The sequence below is a fragment of the Blennius ocellaris genome (genome assembly GCF_963422515.1).
Source record: "Blennius ocellaris genome assembly, chromosome: 7".
Taxonomy (NCBI): domain Eukaryota; kingdom Metazoa; phylum Chordata; class Actinopteri; order Blenniiformes; family Blenniidae; genus Blennius; species Blennius ocellaris.
The window spans coordinates 16481094-16500816 of NC_137656.1; the positions used below are offsets into that span (position 1 = coordinate 16481094).

Consider the following 19723-nt stretch of genomic DNA (forward strand, 5'->3'; position numbering starts at 1 on the left):
TGCCAATGTGGATAAAAAGCAGATTTCTTCAGGAGTCGTGACAAAAGGTCAAACTGAATGTACTGAGGCCGCGTCGTGATGAAAACGTTTTCATACTTTGAAAAGTGCCCAACTCTGCCTGAACATGACGCGAGCAAACAGATTGATTATTGTGACCAATGTCACCGCCGGAGTTTCTAGAAAAAACCCACTCAACTTGGCTCCTTCGCAGCACCATCTCCTGGTCAATGAGCAGATGAGAGATGTAGTTCCGTTCTTCCTCCAAATGGGGCAGCAGAGTCCAAGGCAGCACAGAGGCACTCCTGTGTACTTCCGGTGCAATTCGACGGAAAACGCGGAATTTTGAAATCATCGTAAAGTTGTTTTTTCTGCAAAAAAAGCAATTTATTATCTACTAACATGAACCGAGCATTGTCTGTATTTGATCAATGGACCCAGGAAAACAACGACGTGGTCAAGAAATATCAAGTAAGCTCCGCTAGACAGTAGAACGTCACACTTCATTAACTACAGACTTCTGCCTGTTATACAATTATTTAGGGAAATGTTTTTACACCATATTCTCCCCTTGACATTTTTCAAAATGCAAAAATAGCAGTTGTAAATGCAAGTGAAAAAAGTAAAATGACTGCTATCTGAATTCAGCAAACTAAAACTATTACAAAAAGGATGAGACATGATACGATGTAAATAAAGAACGGAGGCGAAAGTTCTGCATCTTAACAGGTTTTGGAATTTGTTCAAACAGGAGTTTAAACAACATAATAGAGGCAGGAGATACAGCTTTTTACAATTTTTTTTTTTTTTTTTAACCATGGTCCTAGAGTTAAAACTACCGTTGTGTAATATCATCTCCAAATGTGAGCCATGCAAAGTATTATATTTCAGGGATGGGCCCTGATTAATGTGACAACAACAAAAATGTCAGTCGCACAACCAGAAATGCAAATTGTGACTGTTCACTTCTCCTAAAACGATATATGAGAATTACAGTTCATATAATAATCGAATTGAAATCAACCAACATACATATAAAACACTTACTGGGTAATTTCAACTTTGAAATGTGTTTGGTAATATAGCAGAGGGTAAACAAAGAGTTTCAGAGCTGATATGAAAATCGTGTATGGTTAAATATACATATATATTCATTTTACAGTTAATGGGTCCATTTCTGATCCACACCATGATTTACAACCTCATAACTGTAATTCAGTAATGAACACTGTACCTTGTTCCTCTGTGAATATTTTTCTGAGCATGAATCTAACATAGCACATGTTATCAGTTGGCTTTTTTAAAATATATATTTTATTTCAGCTGCAAGAGGGAGGACAAGATGTCTTAAACCAAAGCCACAACCAGACCCAACGCCTTAAATGGTGTTTATCCGAGTTTCACAAAATTCTGAGGAAAATTCAAGGTGATCAATTTCTTTACTTCTATATGGTCAAATCTCTCAAGGGGTAGAACCCATACCTTTTTTCACATGTGTATTTTCCTGCAGGCATCCCTCCTCAAGCAGATCATGCACAGCTGGAACTGGCAGTGGTGTACAATGCTTGCGTTTGCTCAATTGCTCAATCTCAGTTCTCAGAAGTCGAGTCGCTCTTCGCACAAGCTACAAATAGAGGTACGTCTTATCTTTATATGTTACAATGTCACCTCCTGCTACGACGCCGATGCAGACAAAAATGCTACTAATCCAAGTTCACACTGTTTCTGCTCCGACCGCTCCACCCTGCTCTTGTGCTTCACAGTTTTACAGATGACAGGAGAAGGCGGTGATACGTCGGAGCTCTGTGTGCGTTGGAAAAGAGTCTTCAGATCTGTGGGAAATCCAGCTTTGAAGCCTTGTGTACTTTACCTTTTCTGTCTCCAGTGGGCATCGTGGCTGGCCACCTGCCAGCTGACAGTCATCCGGGATATTCAGGTAGGATTATGTTTTAAACACAATGCTTGTGGTTCAAGGAAACTCTGCATCATTGTTTATCTTTTGTTGATAATGAGATGTTTCTGATACATACAGTGTAGAAGATTTAATCTAAAACATTTTTTATCTTGTGGTCAAACCAACAAAAAATCAACAATGTAATCAAATAGAAGATAAAATGCTAGTTGTTTTTTTTTTCTCCCTGGAGTTTATTTGTTCTTCAGCACATTTAAAGTGAACTAGTACAGTGCAGGTCAGCTGTTTTAAGTATCTTGCTAGAACTCCTCTGTGAATTCACTGATTTTGTTCTTCTTTTCCTGCAGTACCCTTCTGAATATAAATCAAGGCCTGGAAAGGCCAGACAATCTGCATGCTGTTTTTTTTTTTTCTTAATTAATGTTTTTTCCATGAAAAATGAAACTTTAATACTGTCTTGTTTATCCCTTTGCTGCAGTCAGAGATATCATCTCTGTGTGAGCTGCTCTGTGGTGATGACTGGGGAATAACAACGACGGGAAAGCTCTCAAACGTCCCAATGCTGATGATGAACCCAAGAAGGCTTTCTGAATTACTGCAGATCTGCACTTCCATTGTGCAAGGTCAGCAAATGTGACTTTTTTTTTTTTGAGTCCAGATAAAAACTGTATTAAAGTACAGAAGCAGGAAGGAAAAAAATAAGCATATGAGTTTGGGTTGTTATTTATGGAGCCCCAGAGTGGGCATAGAGGAAAAATAGTAATAGAGTGTGGGAACGAGATAATGGCCTGTTCCCCCAAATTAATAACTTGAGGTAACAACTTATTATCTCATTCCCATGCGTTTGTTTCTTTCTTTCTTTTCCCTCTATGGCCTCTCTGGGGCTCTGTAGTTATTTTTATGTTGATGACTTTTTGGTAATAGTATGACTATATTACAAATTGTCCGTTTGAAATTTTTCTTTTTAATTTTTTTTCTTCTACACTGGAAATGAAAATGCTACATATATTGACCTTGTACTCTTCATGCCTGTTGTAAGGAGCGGAAAAGTTGAGTGATGGGCGAAGTTCAGAAGCGTTTTCCAGTCTGCAGACGGCGTCCGCTATGCCAGCCCCCAGAGCTCTTGTGGCGTCCACGCACCTCCTGTCAGGCCTCTGCCTGACCCGTATGGTACACTAAAGGCACTGATTATACAAGCAAAACAACGTAACCTGTTTGACCGTTTGCATATAGAAACAGTGAACAGTTTACCACGTCTGTCCAGGGTCGCCCTCACATGGCTCTGCAGTTTTACCGAAAAGCTCTGGAGACAGACCCCCGTTGCATTTGTGCACTTTACCAGAGCATGCTCATCTACAGACAGCAGGGAAACACACAGGCTGAGATACAAGCTCTTCGCTTACTGCACAAAGTGAGTAACACACATCCACAATCAATGCATACATGTGAGAGAGAGAAATATACTTGCCCATCGTAAGCAGGGATTGGCTCCAGCGACCTGCGACCATGAACAGGATATAGTGATAGAGAATATGAATGGATAACTTAAATATACAAAAAAAAATAGCAAAACACTAACAATATACTTCAAATATTTGCCCCAAAAATATTTAATATGATCTACAAAGTTGGACAAACAAGCATATGATGAATGAAAATCCTGCTGTGGTATTGACATGACTGAAGGTCCATGATCATTGTGCGTTTAACAAAGAATATGTTGTGTGTCTGTAGAATAATAAAATCATTTTAATTGTTACATCATAGAAGTAAACGGGCTGTTTTGCAGGTAAAGTGCCAAATAAATGAAAGCACTTTTGGTCACTCAGATGTTACCGTCTGCACACTGAAACATTAAACCTGTCTTTGTCCCACAGACTCTGATGATGCCCTCTGCCTCACAGCCCACACTGGCTGATACCCACCCCCTCTCCCCGTCCTTATTCCTCAGCAGCCAATCACTGACCACCTTGCTTTCAGTGCCGTCTGCCCTCAGTGTCCTTCATAGTATGGCCCTCAAGTGTGTGCTCCATGGAAGGTGAGAAGACGAGCACGGCCTCATAGAGCTTTTGGAACTCAGTCCTCCTGGCATCTGGCCTCCGCTCAAAGCCAGGAAATGTAGCTGGCGATGCGGACGGGACACCTGCGGTGTTTACTGTTGGTGATTAATGAGTGTAGTTGCTGTTTCTACAGAGTGTCAGAGGGTGTTGAGCATTACCTGGACCTGCTGGCTGCTCTTCATTCAGAAGATCAACATAAAGTACGACTGAAAATGAAATTTTCAGCATTTCTTTTCTATACAGTTTGTGAAAGTCTCACTTAAAATTTGAACTGATATGTCTTTGTCATCGCTTTAGGTGCTTGCTGAAGTCCACACTCTTCCCAGATTACCCGAACTTTACCTGGAAGCTGGTGCTGCCTTGCTCATTGACCAGCGGCCTGCAGATTGTGTGGTGCTCTGCAGTGAAGTCATCAGCACAACAGTGGAGCTACTGCCAGAAAAGGTGGTGCTGGAAGAGCAGGAGGAGACAAGTGAGCCTGAGATGAGAGAATTGAGCGTGCACGGAGACGACAAGGTGGCCATCATGCTCTGGACTGCAGCCGCTTACCTCCTCCAGGGTCACTGCCACGCACACCGGAGGGATTGGAAGCAAGCTGTGACTCACTACACAAGGTCTCCAAAATAATGTCTCCTTATGTCAGCATTTTCTGAGACTGGAAACCAAATATTGAAGATGTCATCTTCTTTTCAGGTGCATCAACCTGCTGGTGAAAATATGCATTAAAAAGAAAGGTGCAAAATGTTACGCATTTCTTCCAAATTCACTCTTTTCAAAACATTTTTCTCTCGTTTATCACGTCCATGTTTGTCATATTTTGTGCGTTGGCTAACCTTTCCCAGGTTCCCAGCCACAAATCCCCACTGCGGATATCACCACGAACTTGGGAACAAATCTATATATTCTTCAGAGGCTAAAGGGGCTTTCTCTTGCTGGCCGGGGCCTCAGCTTCACTCAGATGGACCGACTGAAAGAGGCACTGAGGGACTTCCAGCTCAGTCTGCATGCCTTTCCAGGTATACGCGCTAAAGTAGCGGCAAAATATTAACGGCAGAGCGTACTATTTAATGTATTTATAACCAAGGCACAATTGGGAGTGAGTTGTCTTTCGGCAAATCAACATCCCTTACAGGCAGATCTTCTTTTTTGTTTTTGTTTTAATTATATAACCTGATTTTAGTCTGTCCTTTCAGTTTGATTTCTGGTATTTCCAAAGCGAGAAATACACCTTTTTGCTCAGTCATGCAATATTTGTTACATTCTGGCTTATTGGGTGTAAATAATGTTGTTTTGTGTACATTTCATTTTTTCTTGTCTTGTTTTTCCAATGTATTTAATGTCAAAACTTTCCTACATCTTCACACATCCCTCCACATAAAGGTGGGCATTCACATGAATACACTACAGGAGTCCAGTGAATCTATACTTGGTTTAGATGGTCCTTCTGATCAAAACATGTCTTCTTGCTGTCCTTGTGGTCTCAGACTGTGTGGGATCAGGGCTTTGGTGTGGTGAAGTGCTGTGGCGATTCGGCAGGAGACAGGAGGCAGCAGCTTGTTGGAAAAAGACCTGGAGCCTCAGCCCTCAATCATTAGATGAGTAGGTGAAACACTTATTTCTCTATTTAGAGAGGCATGTGATTAAGAGTATCCCACATGTTTGATATGTTAGCATTTGAATACAAAAGTGCACATGTGAATCCGCTCAGATCAGGTTGTGGAATAAATCAAGTTATGCATAATTTAATGGCCTATGGGACAGGGAAGATCACACAAAGGCTGTTCAGCCTGCTATATGCTGTAAAGTGGTTTTCATATTTATTTTCACACCATAAACACCCATCAGCGTGGATCCAACCTTAATGTATATATTCAGAATATGATGTTTTGTGAGGAAAATTTGGCAAATAAGGCAAATTATGTCCAAGAATATAATTTGAATACTTATTTGGTTGCTTAAGAAAGGACACATTTCTTGTGCCGTGATCTTCTCATTATACGTCTTTGTTTTTGTGCTGCAGTCGTGTTCCTGTGTACCTACATGAACTTCAGGATGGTGCTTCATTGGATTCCTCAGAGCTGCGCCACAGGATACAGGAACTTGGTCTTGCTTAGTCACCCCAGGATAGAAGAAGAATTGGCCTGTCACTTAATGGAGGGGATCAACTTTCTCTGGCCTGTGGATTGAAACCTATGCCTACAGCAACTGGGGAGCTTCAGAAACAATAGAATGAATAGAACAGTATCTAAAACAGAATATAAACCATATGGTTATTCAACATGTGATGAACCATTACTAATTTGGAATCTGGACAAGCGTCAAGATAAAGTAAACAGTGGTTGAAGCTGTCACTGTTGAACAAATTGTTGTTTCTTGTGTTAAATTGTACTCTTTTATAGCTGTTAATGATCGTTTCTCCTAAATAAATTGTTTATAAAATTTTGTTTTCCAACATGCCAAAAGTATGTTTGCACGATTCTTTAATATCAACGCGGTAAACATTGATTGGGTGATTGGGTATTGTGACAAACCAATAAACGGACGATTCATGAAATAGGTCCCGCCTTCTTCTTTCTAATTGGCTTAACCTCCTCGATATGACGGGTTCCAGAGGCTGCGATTGGTTATCAAGCTTGACAAACACCCCCCAGCCAATCAGAAGGCCGGATGCGTCCAGCTCACGGTATAACTGCTAAGGAAGCAGAGAAACGGCGACTCTTTGGTGTGAAATCTCAGAGGTTGCGATAACGAGAACCGGTCGAGCTCCTTAAACTCTTAGCTAGAATTTATTTATTAACGTTAATCCAGGTGGACGACCATGGCTTCGGGAGGGGAGTGAGTACAATTAAATCGTTCATTATCATTTATTTTTGGAATGATACCTGTCATCTGCACATACGCCTTATGTTGTTCATTAAAGTTAGCCCAAATGCTATTTACCAAGTGTGCTAGCGGTGGAGCTAATGGGGTCAGTTACCTCAGCCTCCGCACTTTTGTCCTTTTATTAAATAACCTAACCTTAACACTCAAATTAAATGTCCTCTTTTATCCCAATGAGTCGTTCGCGTTGTAGATGTGGTGTCGCCAACGCTTGCCGGTTGAAGGCACACAGCCAACCAGCTGTGAGACTTGACAAAGCGCAGTCATTGCTGTCGTGTTTGCATGCTAACGTTAGCTTAGCATCCGTCTCGAGGCCAGAGCCGTCCACCATCACACCGACAAATTGGCCTAGTCACCGGCTAAGCGCCTGCTATCTCTGACTGTTGTTAAAAACGCCGTTATTTTTGATATTGGCTGATTTGTACAGACGGTTGGGGGATAAAACGACAACTGACCTAAAACATCTTTCATCTAAATCGTTGGCTTTACGGATAGCTCTCCCCAATGTAGCAAAGCTAGCAGGCTAATCTGGTTGGCTACTCATTCTCAATGATCGTCAATCTGCCTTGGTTTCATCTGATTGCTCTTCAGTTGTAAAATAACGCGCCGCTTATATGTACATCTGCCTTGACAGTTTAATATGCGAGGCTCTCTTGACGTGCTTCTGTCATTGTGGTGCAGTTTAGCTAAACGGGGACCGAGCGAGCGCTCAAAGTTTTTTTTTTTTTTCTAATTCTTTTGCTGTGTCATCTGGGCTCGCTGGCTCGCCAGTTAGCTGAAGGGCTAGCCATAGCATGATGCCAACACGAAAGGGAAACCGACTAAACGACTCAGACTTTTCTGGAAACGTCTTGCGGATGTATCCGCAATTCACTGTATTTGACAACCGTGAACAACTGCTTCAGATCTCCCCGTCAGTTACGTAAAGTCGATGTAGCCTGTGTTTAAGTCAGTGGTGCAACGCGACGGCGTATTTTTTTTTCCGGTCTTGTTTTTCTTATCATTAATAAAACATACCTGGATTCCTACAACCCGCTATCGATTCTATTCACCACTAATGCACGATACGGATTCCATTGCGTATTTCCAAACAGAAAACGAGACGCGTGCGAGCAGGCACCAGAAAGAAAAACGATAAATACTTCCTATAGAAGTCAATAACAATGGTTCCAGGGTCAAACCCCAGTAAAAGGGGTTTTTAGTATTTCAGGTATCATGTGTTTATGTTTTTGTAGGATGACTAGATACATTATCATATCAACTCTTTGAATAACATTCCAACTAGCACAACAAGATGTACTGCAAGCGGCATTCAAATTAAACTAGAAATTCCTCACAACACTTAAAGCACTTTTGATTGATTTATTCGTTTTAAACAATTGAACATACAACTATTAATGAGAATAACAACCATTGCCTTCATTGCTTCTTCATCAGTAGGTCAAAAATGTTCCATAAAGCTGAAGGAGACATTAGAAACTTGAGGGTTTGCTTAATCAAAGCAAATCATTTAGTTTTTCTTTCAACTAAGCAGATGTACTTTAGTTGTTTAGTTATGGAATAAGCTGCGTGAGAGACTGAAGCAACACAATAAGAACTGCCGTTTGACCTTTCCTTGTTTCTCATAGATCCAAAAATGATGATCTAGCCACCGCAATTCTGAAACAGAAGAACAGACCCAACAGACTGATTGTTGATGAATCCATCAATGAAGACAACAGTGTGGTCTCTCTCTCTCAGGTAAATATTTGCATATTGCCAATTGTAATCAGATTTGCACATTTGATACCCGGTGACTGTTGTGTCATAGCACAGTGATTGACTCGAATAACTTGTGAAATGTGCCTCCAGACCAAGATGGACGAGCTGCAGCTCTTCCGTGGAGATACCGTGCTGATGAAAGGAAAAAAGAGGCGGGAAACCGTCTGCATCGTGCTGTCTGATGACACCTGTTCTGACGAAAAGGTTCGCATGAACAGGGTGGTCCGTAACAACCTGAGGGTCCGCCTTGGTGATGTAATCAGGTAAGGAAACATATTTATGTCATAATATTTTCACAGCTTGTGGGGAAATGAGTGATTTCCATTTTAATATCTCCCTCAGCATTCAGCCTTGTCCTGATGTGAAGTACGGAAAAAGGATTCATGTCCTCCCAATTGATGACACAGTAGAGGGAATCACTGGCAACCTGTTTGAGGTTTACCTGAAGCCGTACTTCTTGGAGGCTTACAGGCCAATTCGCAAAGGTGAACTAACGGTTTAGATTTGGTTGCAAAGATTTTATTTATTTTTTTGCTGCATGCCGCCTCATAGATCTGTTGCACTAATGTCTATATTCTTTCATGTTGTGAAGGTGACATTTTCTTGGTCAGAGGAGGCATGCGTGCTGTGGAATTCAAGGTGGTGGAGACCGATCCGTCCCCCTACTGCATCGTTGCTCCTGACACAGTCATTCACTGTGAGGGAGAGCCGATCAGGAGAGAGGTGGGCTGCCCTTGCACAGTATACACGAGTACAGATTTACTTGAATTAATAATGCCAATTTTATTTGGTCTGGACTAAACATTTGGAATCTCAAAGTGCTGCACCGTGCTAAGAAATCAACTTGATTGAAAGTGTATTAAAACGCGAACCTGTTGTGTTTGAACAAACAGGATGAGGAAGAGTCCTTGAATGAGGTGGGCTACGATGACATTGGAGGAGTGAGGAAGCAGCTAGCTCAGATCAAAGAGATGGTGGAGCTGCCTCTTAGACACCCTGCACTGTTTAAGGCCATTGGAGTCAAGGTGAGCTGCTTTCATATTGAATGTTATACTTTTTTAAATGATCTTTTAAAAATAATTGTGACGCACAGAGCAGCCAATTGTTTTTTAAAATCCTTTCACTAGAAGAATCTTGTCAAATATAGGCCGCGCCACAATTGCAGCTGCCCAACTCTCATGACAAATGGATTTTTATTAATTTATTCTCCACCTCCAGCCTCCACGTGGAATTCTGCTTTATGGACCTCCTGGAACAGGAAAAACCTTGATTGCCAGGGCCGTGGCTAATGAAACGGGAGCCTTTTTCTTCCTTATTAATGGTGAGAACACACACTCACACACACACCCGCACCGTAGTGTGGGCAGTTTGACATATTGCCTCATTGTTGCCGTTTATGCTTCAGATGTGGCAGATGGATGTATCCAGACGAATCACTTTTGGCCTTTTTGTTTCCAGGTCCTGAGATCATGAGTAAGCTGGCAGGAGAGAGTGAGAGTAACCTGAGAAAGGCCTTTGAGGAAGCTGAGAAGAATGCTCCTGCCATCATCTTCATCGATGAACTTGACGCAATTGCTCCAAAGAGAGAGAAGGTGAGTGGACCGATTGAAAACTGAAGCTTTGCTTTTGAGATCTAGTTTTAGTTTTATACATGTACAAAATTAAGCTTAGTAAACAAAAACATACAAGAAGTCATTAATTAATTTACTGTTTGGCATTTGTGACTTGCAGTAACTATGTGTGTTGTTTTGTTTATAGACTCATGGAGAAGTGGAGAGGCGCATTGTTTCTCAGCTGCTGACTCTTATGGACGGCTTGAAACAGCGGGCTCACGTCATCGTCATGGCTGCCACCAACAGACCCAACAGCATCGACCCCGCTCTCAGGAGATTCGGTAGCTTGAGTTTCATGCTTTTTATTCAGTTCATTCACCACTTGAGAGAAGAACAATCATTTAATTAATTCTATTCATTTCATGTAACAAGCAGTTGTTGGGTGTTTTGTTTTTTTTGCCATTGCTCCAAACTAAACAAGAAACTATTGCTTGGTTCTTTACGTGGTTTGCCCACAAGGTGCTTTTCATTATTTACATTTGGATCAAACGCTATGGGCAGAGTTTTGTCCCTTTACTTGTCGAACAATATTGTTGACCGCCATACAAAAGATGTCTGCTCCCAAAGCCCTTTCTTCTTTTTGTATCCGGATTAACGTGAAGCATAATCTTGACAGTGGTTTTTGGGATTGCTGTAAACAAATGGCCTAGAGCTCATCTCCCACCAAAATAAAAAAATGAAATTAAGCTATAGCTTTACTTTAGAGGTGTTGTGAACATGATACTCATTGTATTATCATTGTAGATCTAACAGTGTAATGTAACATGAAAGGACCCTGTGGAGCTTGTCATGGTACTGGCTGGGGTGTATTTTGTTGACTCTGCAGTTTAGCAGTGGGTTGGGTACTTACAACGTGGCAGTTTGTCTGCAGTGTGTGATTTATTGTTGGACAACTGGAACAAAGATGTGGAAAGATCACTTGTTTTGTTTTTTTTTTGTTTGTTTTTTTTTGTTTTTGAATGTTACTATTTTACCCCATTAAATGTTTCCATGCAATTAGAGAAGAGGGAATGAGTTCCTCAGAACTCTGAGGTGTGTCTGGTATGTGCCTCGTCGTTCTCATTGTGTTGCACTGTACCTAAACGCATGTGTGTTTGAATTCCTACCACTTCAGGGCGTTTTGATCGGGAAGTGGACATTGGAATTCCTGACGCCACTGGCAGGTTGGAGATTCTCCAGATTCACACCAAGAACATGAAACTGGCTGACGATGTTGACTTGGAACAGGTTTGTAGACATGTTGTTACACTGGGGAATACCGCCATATGAGTGCAAAGGTTGTTTATTATTGCCACTACAAATGAAACAATGAAAATGACTGCCTTTTAATAAGTGACTGTTGCAGTGTGAAAAGGCTCCATGTAAACATTTTTTAATGTCTCAGCTTGTGACTATGATATTGATAATGAGCCCTTTACATTTAAATTTCTGTATTCTTAAAATGAGTTATTTTTTTTTTTCAAGTGGAGCTCATTTAAAAAGTGGAATTGTATGTAACCAGCTAATCATACAAGGGGACAAGAATACGCAAGTCACAACAACTTTCAAAAAAATCAATACTAGATTATCTCAATCAGTTAAGCAACTCCGCCATATCTGGACCGATGTCACTCAGGGCTGTATGTGAAAAATCATTTTTTTCCCTTCGTTTTTCCTTTTTGTAACAACAAACTTGACACACGCGCCATGAAGAACGGCCACATTTTCCTTTAACTAAGCATGAAGCCCTCTCTGCGCCATCGCAGGTCGCCAACGAGACCCACGGACACGTGGGTGCAGATCTGGCTGCTCTCTGCTCTGAGGCGGCCCTGCAGGCCATCAGGAAGAAGATGGACCTGATCGACCTCGAGGACGAGACCATCGATGCTGAAGTCATGAATTCGCTGGCCGTCACAATGGATGACTTCAAGGTGAGGTTTTGTTGTTAATAAAAGTAAGACTGGCACAATAGTCGGTGTCCTTCTGCGTTGCCAACATAGAACATGTACTTTCAGTGGGCTCTGAGCCAGAGCAACCCCTCGGCACTGAGGGAAACCGTTGTTGAGGTTCCCAACATCACCTGGGAAGACATCGGAGGTCTGGACGATGTTAAGAGGGAGCTGCAGGAGTTGGTGCAGGTATGATCTTTACTCAGCCTTGAACACGTGTGAAATATGAAATGATGATCTAAATGTGGTCTCTTAATATTATATTCTTCCCTATTTCAGTATCCAGTGGAGCACCCAGACAAATTCCTAAAGTTTGGCATGACCCCGTCCAAGGGTGTGCTTTTCTATGGTCCACCTGGTTGTGGTAAGACTCTGCTGGCCAAAGCCATCGCCAACGAATGCCAGGCAAACTTCATCTCCATCAAAGGACCCGAGCTGCTCACTATGTGGTTTGGAGAGTCTGAGGCCAACGTCAGAGAGATCTTTGATAAGGTGAGCCTTTGATTTTTGACGTTTACTGTGCAGTCGCGGATCTTAACGTTTTAGGTTCACTGAGGTCTGCATTGTTCTCGGAAGATAACTTTGTATAATCGTGTATTTTCAGGCCCGTCAAGCAGCCCCATGCGTCCTCTTCTTTGACGAGCTCGACTCCATAGCCAAGGCCCGTGGCGGGAATGTGGGAGATGGCGGTGGAGCCGCCGACCGTGTCATCAACCAGATCCTGACCGAGATGGACGGCATGTCGAGCAAGAAGAACGTCTTCATCATCGGAGCAACAAACAGACCGGACATCATCGACCCGGCCATCCTGAGACCCGGACGTCTGGACCAGCTCATCTACATCCCTCTGCCCGACGAGAAGAGCAGGATCAGCATTCTGAAGGCAAACCTACGCAAGAGTCCCATCAGCAAGGTGACAGTCGTTTACCAGTGATGCACACCTGTAACCGCGGGTGTCAGACATGTGGCCCATGAGCCCAAAAACAGGCCCACAATAGGCTTCAGTCTGTAATTTGGCCTCTGGATGATTTTTGCAAAGGGATATTGGGTTGTATTTTTTTATAAGTATGGTGAACTCTTGAAGTAATGGTCACTTTTACCAGATCGGCAGCTGCTCTGCATGACGGTACTCACTTACACTGAGTTTTTAATAGATTTTTATTTTTCATTCCATTGTACTGAAGCAACTAGTAATCAAAGTAAAACGGGGTGTAGTTGTTTTTTAAGTGTTCTAGCCAAGTTAAAATTGAGAGCTGGCACGAAACTGGTTTTAAAATTGCGATCTTTTTGTGAGGCGCCCGGGTCCAAATATTCAGTTTGCTTCAACCACCTTGCGGATATCCCTGTTAAATATGAAAGTTGATATTCATTCTGTTTAAATGGTTGGGGAAATATAGATGGGCCAATTTCGAACTGCATGTTTCTTTGGTTTGACAGGATGTAGACTTGGACTTCCTGGCCAAAATGACCAACGGCTTCTCTGGAGCCGATCTGACGGAGATCTGCCAGCGGGCGTGCAAACTGGCCATCAGAGAGAGCATCGAGAATGAGATCCGCAGAGAGAGGGAGAGGCAGACCAACCCTTCAGCTATGGTCAGTACACGTTCCATCCCCATCACCTTTTGACATCTGGACGAGCACCTGCATGATCAGATCTGATTCATTCATTTTATTTATGCCCCCTTATCATTCCCAGGAGGTGGAGGAGGACGATCCCGTACCAGAGATCCGGAAGGACCACTTTGAAGAGGCAATGCGATTTGCCCGTCGCTCCGTCAGTGATAATGACATCCGCAAATACGAAATGTTTGCTCAGACGTTGCAGCAGAGCCGCGGCTTCGGCAGCTTCAGGTACACTTACTTCCCTATTGACCCGCGGTCGTTTCGTCTACCTAATCATTCAGTAGCAACACGGTGGAAGTTGAATTGATCTCCTTGTCCTGGCGTTATAAGGGTATAAGAGTTTTCCAGATGGGGATGACTGGATAGATGACGCCCTTGTTCTTTGTCGTCCAGGTTTCCCTCCAGTGCTACAGGCGGCAGCGGTCCAAGCCACGGGTCAGGTGGGACCGGCAGCGGTCCAGTCTTCAACGAAGACAACGACGACGACCTCTATGGATAAAACGTACACTGCCCCGCGGTGGTCACTTCTGGGATCACACCTGTTGAAATTCTGTTCAGATTCCACATTTTTAGGACTTTGTGCTTCTTTCATGTGTTCCTCTTTTTGTATGATTTCCCTCGGAGAAAGCATGTAGCCGCTTGGTTTGCCCTGGCTTTGATGTGGGTGGGGTTTTGGGATGTTGGAAATGGAAGGTGAGTGACTGATGCGGATTTGTTTTCACTTGATTTTTTTTATTGTTTTTTTTTTTTTTTTTTTCTTCCCAGTGGGAGGGGGTGGGGGGGGGGGGGGTGGCGTTTTATTGAGTGGCCTCATTCTCCGTATATCACAACCAACATGAATGGCTATAGTGGTGGGATTATATGCTAGACTCTGAAAGAAAATAAACATTGCTAATGACTTCCTTTTTTGTTTTTTAAAAAATAAACAGTAGCATATGATGTATTACAAATTTGTCAAGGTTATGTTGTTGAAAATAAAATTCACGAAATGCAATCGTTTTAGAAATATTTATTTAAACGGTGTAGGTCATCAGATTAAATCATCCTTCAAAAAAGTATTATAGAATTTTTCTGGATGTTTCTTGATGTGGATTTTGTAAAAAAATTTCAATTGGAGAACTGAGATCTGTTTTTGTTTTTTTCCTTCAGTGTTTTCACAATTAAAGTTGAAATGTTGATGAAACATTTGCTACAAATGATTAAAACGAAGTGAGAAAAATGGCTTAAATCTGGACCGCACCCTCAAACCAAATGTAACCTGACAACACTGATGCAAACAAAGACAATTTGTGGGATGAGAATCATGAAGTCAATTAATACTTCAAACTTAATTGTTTTTTCTGCAGTTGACAAATGCTGCAAACACTCATTTCCTGTTCATTGGTCTTCCATTGTCCTCCAGCTGCAATTGGTTCTCTTAAAAGTTTTAAAGTTTAAATCCAGAGGTTTTCAATTTGCGGTGTATTTTATTATACAACCTCTACAAATTAGCACGTGGCTAATAAACACAAATGGACTCAAGAGAATTGTGTATGAGAGAGTTGCAGTACTGGATTCTTGAGGTGAAGTGAATAATAAATGAAGCGGTGAGTTCATGCCCCTGCTGGACAGTAGAGAGTTTCTAAGCTTGTGTATTCAGAAAGCAGGCAGGTGTTGGATGAGCAAGACGCACTTCTTTTACTGACCACATAGTGTCACTCTGGATATGTCAGGAAAAAAATTTATGCAAGTGGGAAGTAATTTATATTTTCTTATGCTTGGGGAAAAAAAAAAAAACTGTCACAAGGATTATTTGAAGATATTTAATTTCTAATTTAAGATTTAAAATAAAAATGGCCATCTTTGGTTGATGATGGGCTCAGTAAGGATCATGGAAGGGGAAATGAGGATGTCCTGCGTCTCTCCACACTTTTGTACCGTCTCTCTGTGGGAACAAAAGTACAAAACTTCGACTTTATAACAATCCGTTATTTTGTATCCAAGCCATAAATGACGAAGACGTGTGACGGTGCGCCTCTGAGAAGCAAGGGACTGTACTGTACACGTCAGCCACGACTCCTCTTAGCACTTCCCTCCTGGCTCGTATGGCGGTGGCCGTTCTATATAACCACGAAACCGAAGCTCGATGAGGCGTCATCAGACCAGTGACTCACCTCTACTGTGGGAACGATGAGACGCTGGTTGCAGTTGATGGATTCAATCAGCTCCATGTCCCCTTGTGACAAAGAGAAGTTGAACACCTTGATGTTCTGCTGAATCCTGGAAGGGGTCACACTCTTGGGGATACACGCCACACCTCTCTGAATGTGCCACCTGTAAAGCGTCAGGTAATTGAGGTCCATTTGTAAATGTGCGAGCCGACTGATTTGGTGGTTATTGTGGTTGTTAACTCGTACCTGAGAATAACCTGGGCTGGTGTTTTCTGGTACCTCTGGCTGATGGCTGCCAGTCGAGGATCCTCCAGCAGGCTCGGCTGGTCGGGGGAGGCCCAGGGTCTGTCCCCACTGCCCAGAGGGCTGTAAGCCGTCACACAAACTGCCACAGACCTGGATGACGGGACGTTGCGTTGGTTTTATTGGAAGAGACTGCAAACTTACTAACTATTGAGGTTATCAGTTCTGGATGGAACAAATTTATGAGCTGATGATGACTTTAAGTAGCATAGCAACCAATTAATGCACCAACATGCAGACAACAGGAAACCGCTCCCACAAAAATAAGTAAAAAAAAATGTTTTAAATCCTTAAATGTACTGCCATCTTCATGTGTCAAATGATTTCTTTTTTTTACTTTGGTCTTATATCACTTTATCTTCAACTGCTTATAATTACCAAACACAGCCACCAATTTTAAACCTTTCAGATTCCAGTTTATGTATTTGAAAGTTGCAGTATAAAATAAATGTGCTTTATTTGATGTTGTGCCGCATTAAGAATTGAGCAAATGCACAGATAAACTATTGCAGGATATGAAGACTGAATTTAGTCGTGTATCAATTCGCCTCTCCTTAAGTAAACAGGTTTTCAGTCGTGTAATGTTAACAGTCATGGTTAATGCAAACAGGATGTGTTTGTATTTGTAACGTGATAAAAAAAACAAAAAACTTTAAGCACTTGAGTTTTCTTTTGTTAACACTTTCACTCCCTAAAACTTGCACAGGACTGTATGTTTCGGCGGCATTGCACTGACCGACAGTGTGAGAGGAGATCTACTTGCGACAGATAAGGATGACACTCCACCTGCAGTACAAAGAGGCACAGTGATCGGTCAGTTCAACCAGAAACATGCCGGAAAGCGGCGTAGTCTGACTAATCGCACCTGGTTCACCACAGGCTTGTGCCTGGCCGTGCTTATGATGTCATCGGTCTGCCTTGCGTTGAAGTTAGACAGTCCGATCGCCTTGACCAGACCTTTGTCTACGAGGCTCTCCATGGCCCTCCAAGTGTCTCTGTAGTGTGTGTCGGAGTAACAGATGCTTCCGTCGGCCTGTCGGGGCATCAGCTCCTTCCCTCGCCTGAAACACAAGGCTGGTTACGTTTTACAGAGTTTCACCTTCAAGCTATCCTTGAGAAGCAGACTGGTGGCGGTAACGTGTGACTGCAGTTCCTCACTGGAAGGCCATGGGCCAGTGCATAAGGTACAGATCCACGTAGGGTAGACACAGGTGGGCTAAAGTGGTCCTGCAGGCCTCTTCAACATCCCGAGGGTCATGCTTGGTGTTCCACAGTTTGGAAGTCACAAACACTTCCTCGCGACGCAGAGCCTGGAATGGGGGAAAAAAAATAAACCAATACAATTGTAGAATCATCTCTGGACCTGTTGAAAGGACAAGGATTTCTTCTCCAAGTTTGGTCCAAATAAAACTGTCTGTGGAGTTCCTCAAGACTCCATCCAGGGCCCACTTCTCTTTAAGATGTATGTGTCACCACTGACTCAGATTTCAGTTCACAGCAAAATATATTACTTTAACTATACAGATGACAGTCAGCTTTACGTCTTCTAATTACCTCAGTAAAATATGCTTTATAAATAAAGTTGCTTTATGTTGTATGTCTACATATGAAAATGACCTGAATGAATATACATTTAGGATGAGATAAAAGGTTTTTGACATTGTATGATAAAAGCATAATTGATTGATGAATTCAAGCCTCTTCAGTTACTTGACAGCTGAACAGAGCAATCATATTTATAAAAGTCCAGAGCAACTGACTGGATGGACCTCAGGCTGACATCGCTGATGACAAAGCAACGATATCAACAACAAAAACAAAGAAAAGTATGTTGAAATGAAGACTCGTCAGTTCCTTACCTTTCCAGGCCCAATCCACAGAGCCAGAGCTTCTCCAACCTCCTGTTCATTGCCGTAGGCTGCGGCGCAGTCGATGTGTCTGTATCCACACTCCAAAGCTGAGATTACCGCCTGCTTCACCTGACAGTAAACAGAAACAATCCATTTACTTCCCATCCATTCATCTTTTATACCACTTCATCTAGCATAGAGTGCACACACACACTCACACAATTAGGTGAGTGTTGACTATTGTCTTTTGAACAAATTGAAAAGAACAATGAGATGGTTTCTCCAACAGATCGTACCTGACCTGGGGAACTTTTCCATGTACCGAGTCCCACTATGGGCATCCTCTGCCCTGATGAGAGGGTAACAAAGTTACTCATGATCCAACACTGAGGACCTGATGGAAGACAGACAGAGAGTGTGTGTAGCGTATGTAGTCCCCTGTGGAAAGTGGGCAGTCCAGTCCTCACGGCGATGTTCTATTGCTGTTACTGATTATCTCTCACATCTGAATTCATTAACTATGCAAGGCAGCAGAGGCTATATGCATGGACACTCTGCATGTGCGCAGCGCCGACACAAAGCAAGCGCCTTCATATGAAAAAGGCAGTCAGCAAAAATAACATTTGCTGACTTACTATTTGTCGGTAGTTTGTTTTTCCTTTTGGGTGGGAATATGAACCCTCTGTGAACCGAGCCATATTGCTCCAAATGGCTGATACAGCTCTGTGCCATCTTGGTGCAGTGTTATTGGAGCACATCTCCGCCAGCCTTGCTATAATCTGACCATGTGACACACACACACACACACACACACACACACACACACACACACACACACACACACACACACACACACACACACACACACACACACACACACACACACACACACTGCAGATGTTTCACATGATCTTCAAGCATTTGTTAACTGGAATCACCTGCCCACTGGCCACCTCCTGACTCAGCTGCAAACAGAGTGTGTAATTCACTCGTCCTCACGCCCAGCGAACATTTAACATAATGCAGTCAAGGTTTTGGTTCATACCTGTGATTGCTCTGGTGGAGGAGCCAGCAACTGACTGAGGGCTGTGTGTCCTTCTGATATTTAGCAGGCAGAGGTCAAAGTCTGGTTTTTTTGTTTATCTGTTGTTACGCCGATGGAAAATGTCCAAACTCCACAGAAGTCAGCCAAACAGCACATCAGTGTCTCAGAGGGTAAACCTGACCTCATGTTTTTGTGGTTACACATCAGTTCTTATATATGTAAGAGCTTACTGAAAGCTTGGCACTGCTTTTTTTGTTTGATTTGACGACATTTTCGAGGGGAACACACTTTCATTAACTGTATTGTGGGTATTGATGTTTGTAAATAAATGTAAAATGGGTCCTGATAATTTGTAAACACATTTTCTTGATTCACCCATTTACATCTGTAAGGACATATTATCATTAATTAATAGATCAATTACTGAGAAAGCTTTCTTTTCTTGAAAAATAGTGGTGATGTGTGTGTGTGTGTGTGTGTGTGTGTGTGCGTGTGTGTGTGCGATGTTAAATGTCAAGGATGATTCTTCTCGACGAGGACAAACTGGAGTGACACAATCTCTCAACTGCACACATTTGGTTTATTTGTTTCCATTTCAAAA

General features: G+C 42.3%; 3 protein-coding genes across 3 annotated transcripts; 2 read left to right on the top strand and 1 right to left on the bottom strand.

Moving 5' to 3' along the window:
* Positions 1–333: 333 nt before the first annotated feature.
* fancg (FA complementation group G) lies at positions 334–6381 on the top strand. Its single transcript, XM_080500044.1, has 14 exons — positions 334–468; positions 1321–1423; positions 1508–1633; positions 1761–1933; positions 2388–2532; positions 2949–3079; positions 3174–3320; positions 3787–3947; positions 4103–4169; positions 4267–4583; positions 4663–4703; positions 4812–4985; positions 5454–5568; positions 5990–6381. Exons 1-14 carry the CDS (start codon positions 400–402, stop codon positions 6081–6083), a joined length of 1863 nt encoding a protein of 620 aa, XP_080356170.1. The 5' UTR covers positions 334–399; the 3' UTR covers positions 6084–6381.
* A 284-nt stretch (positions 6382–6665) lies between these two features.
* On the top strand, positions 6666–14533 carry vcp (valosin containing protein). The gene is made up of 17 exons (XM_080500204.1): positions 6666–6804; positions 8478–8589; positions 8701–8873; positions 8953–9095; positions 9203–9333; positions 9504–9635; positions 9829–9931; positions 10069–10202; positions 10369–10504; positions 11338–11450; positions 11969–12133; positions 12218–12340; positions 12431–12643; positions 12756–13064; positions 13589–13744; positions 13848–14002; positions 14168–14533. Exons 1-17 carry the CDS (start codon positions 6788–6790, stop codon positions 14271–14273), a joined length of 2421 nt encoding a protein of 806 aa, XP_080356330.1. The 5' UTR covers positions 6666–6787; the 3' UTR covers positions 14274–14533.
* Positions 14534–15609: 1076 nt separating this feature from the next.
* On the bottom strand, positions 15610–18454 carry akr1a1a (aldo-keto reductase family 1, member A1a (aldehyde reductase); the record flags this gene model as incomplete). The annotated part of the gene is made up of 8 exons (XM_080498874.1): positions 15610–15698; positions 15928–16087; positions 16171–16320; positions 16964–17013; positions 17093–17288; positions 17386–17537; positions 18087–18206; positions 18374–18454. The coding sequence occupies 8 exons, from the start codon at positions 18452–18454 to the stop codon at positions 15633–15635; spliced, it is 975 nt and encodes a 324-aa protein (XP_080355000.1). The 3' UTR covers positions 15610–15632.
* Positions 18455–19723: the final 1269 nt, after the last annotated feature.

What these genes read in the sequence shown, in the direction of transcription:
- vcp (XM_080500204.1), top strand. An exon ending in CTTTTTCTTCCTTATTAATG is followed by an intron (nt 9,932 to 10,068) that starts GTGAGAACACAC and finishes TTTTGTTTCCAG; the next exon opens with GTCCTGAGATCATGAGTAAG. An exon ending in AGACCAACCCTTCAGCTATG is followed by an intron (nt 13,745 to 13,847) that starts GTCAGTACACGT and finishes TATCATTCCCAG; the next exon opens with GAGGTGGAGGAGGACGATCC.
- fancg (XM_080500044.1), top strand. Translation starts at nt 400, where the DNA reads ATGAACCGAGCATTGTCTGTATTTGATCAATGGACCCAGGAAAACAAC. An exon ending in CGCACAAGCTACAAATAGAG is followed by an intron (nt 1,634 to 1,760) that starts GTACGTCTTATC and finishes TGTGCTTCACAG; the next exon opens with TTTTACAGATGACAGGAGAA. An exon ending in CAGTCTGCATGCCTTTCCAG is followed by an intron (nt 4,986 to 5,453) that starts GTATACGCGCTA and finishes TTGTGGTCTCAG; the next exon opens with ACTGTGTGGGATCAGGGCTT.